Source organism: Belonocnema kinseyi, unplaced genomic scaffold (assembly GCF_010883055.1).
Source record: "Belonocnema kinseyi isolate 2016_QV_RU_SX_M_011 unplaced genomic scaffold, B_treatae_v1 SchBZDm_4892;HRSCAF=5305, whole genome shotgun sequence".
NCBI classification, from domain to species: Eukaryota; Metazoa; Arthropoda; class Insecta; order Hymenoptera; family Cynipidae; genus Belonocnema; species Belonocnema kinseyi.
The window spans coordinates 1-1352 of NW_022877265.1; the positions used below are offsets into that span (position 1 = coordinate 1).

Sequence of the window (1352 nt, forward strand, 5' to 3'; positions counted from 1 at the left end):
ATCTTCAAAGAAAGCCACAGATGAAGCTGCAGTAACCCGCAAATGGAGACAGCATGATATTATTGCCAAGTCGCAGCGTGCTGATGTTTGGCCAGAGTGGCTTGGCGAAGACCGAGAACCGGAAGATTTTTTTGAGTTATTTTTTGACGTGGAGGTAATATCTCTTATCGCTGACCAGTCTATCAAGTACGCGGTGGAAAAAGGCCAGACTCAATTTATAATCTCAGAAAATGAATTTAAAATATTTCTCGCAATTCTGTTAATTAGTGGTTACTGTTGCTATCCGCGTAGGCGTATGTACTGGGAATGTGCTGCTGACGTTCACCAAGCTGGTATAGCAAACGCTATGAGTAGGAACCGCTTTGAGGAAATACTCCGCTTCTTTCACGTTTGCGATAACTCTAATCTTGACCAAAGCGACAAGTTTGCTAAAATTCGGCCTCTGTGGTCCTTGCTAAATTCTAGGTGGTTGAAGTGGTTTCCCGGGGATGGAAATTTGAGTGTAGACGAGTCAATGTGTCCATACTTTGGGAGACACAGTTGCAAGCAGCACATTCATGGTAAACCCATTTCTTTTGGGTACAAAATTTGGTGTCTGTACACACGGCTCGGTTACATAATTCAAGGTATTCCCTATCAAGGAGATTCTACGGGAAACACATACCCTGATATCGGTGTAGGAGGCTCCGTGGTGCTAAACTTAGTTGAAGCTTTGCCTTCAAAACACCATTTACATTTCGATAACTTTTTTACCTCGCTAAAACTACTTGACTCGCTTCAAAAAAAAGGGCATGATGGTACCGGTACCATTCGAGCAAACAGAGAAGAACACGCGCCGCTAAAAAATCCGAAAGTCATGAAAAATTGTAAAAGGGGCGAATATCATCAGGTAACTGATGTCAACTCAAAAATCACGTTAGTTCGATACAATGATAACAATGTAGTAACAGTTGGCTCTACATTCTGCGGGGTTCAACCTATCGGTCAGTGTAAGCGGTGGAGTAAGGCTGAAAAAAAGCGCATTACTATCGACCAGCCGCGTTGCATCGTTCAGTACAATGAAAACATGGGCGGTGTAGATAGGATGGACCAAAATATTGCGTCTTATCGCATAGGAATCAGGAGTAAAAAGTGGTACTGGCCGCTCATTGGGTACGCCATCAATACATGCGTAAACAACGCTTGGAAATTGTACAGGCTTACCGAGCAAGGTAAACGAGACGGTCTAGACCTCCTTGGCTTCACCCGACGAATAGTTCAAACTTATTTAGCTAAACATGCTCTTGAGCGTCAGAGACCTGGTCGTGCTCCTGTACCGGTGAAGCGTAGGGTTGAAAATGCTGTTAGACTTA

The 1352-nt window shown here is 43.7% G+C and overlaps 1 protein-coding gene across 1 annotated transcript; it reads left to right on the forward strand.

Annotated features, from left to right (window-relative positions):
* Positions 1-4: 4 nt before the first annotated feature.
* On the forward strand, positions 5-1342 carry LOC117182568 (piggyBac transposable element-derived protein 3-like; the record flags this gene model as incomplete). Its single annotated transcript, XM_033375657.1, has 1 exon — positions 5-1342. A coding segment is annotated over one exon (1338 nt), but the record flags the coding sequence as incomplete, so codon positions are not given.
* Between the last annotated feature and the right edge of the window lie 10 nt (positions 1343-1352).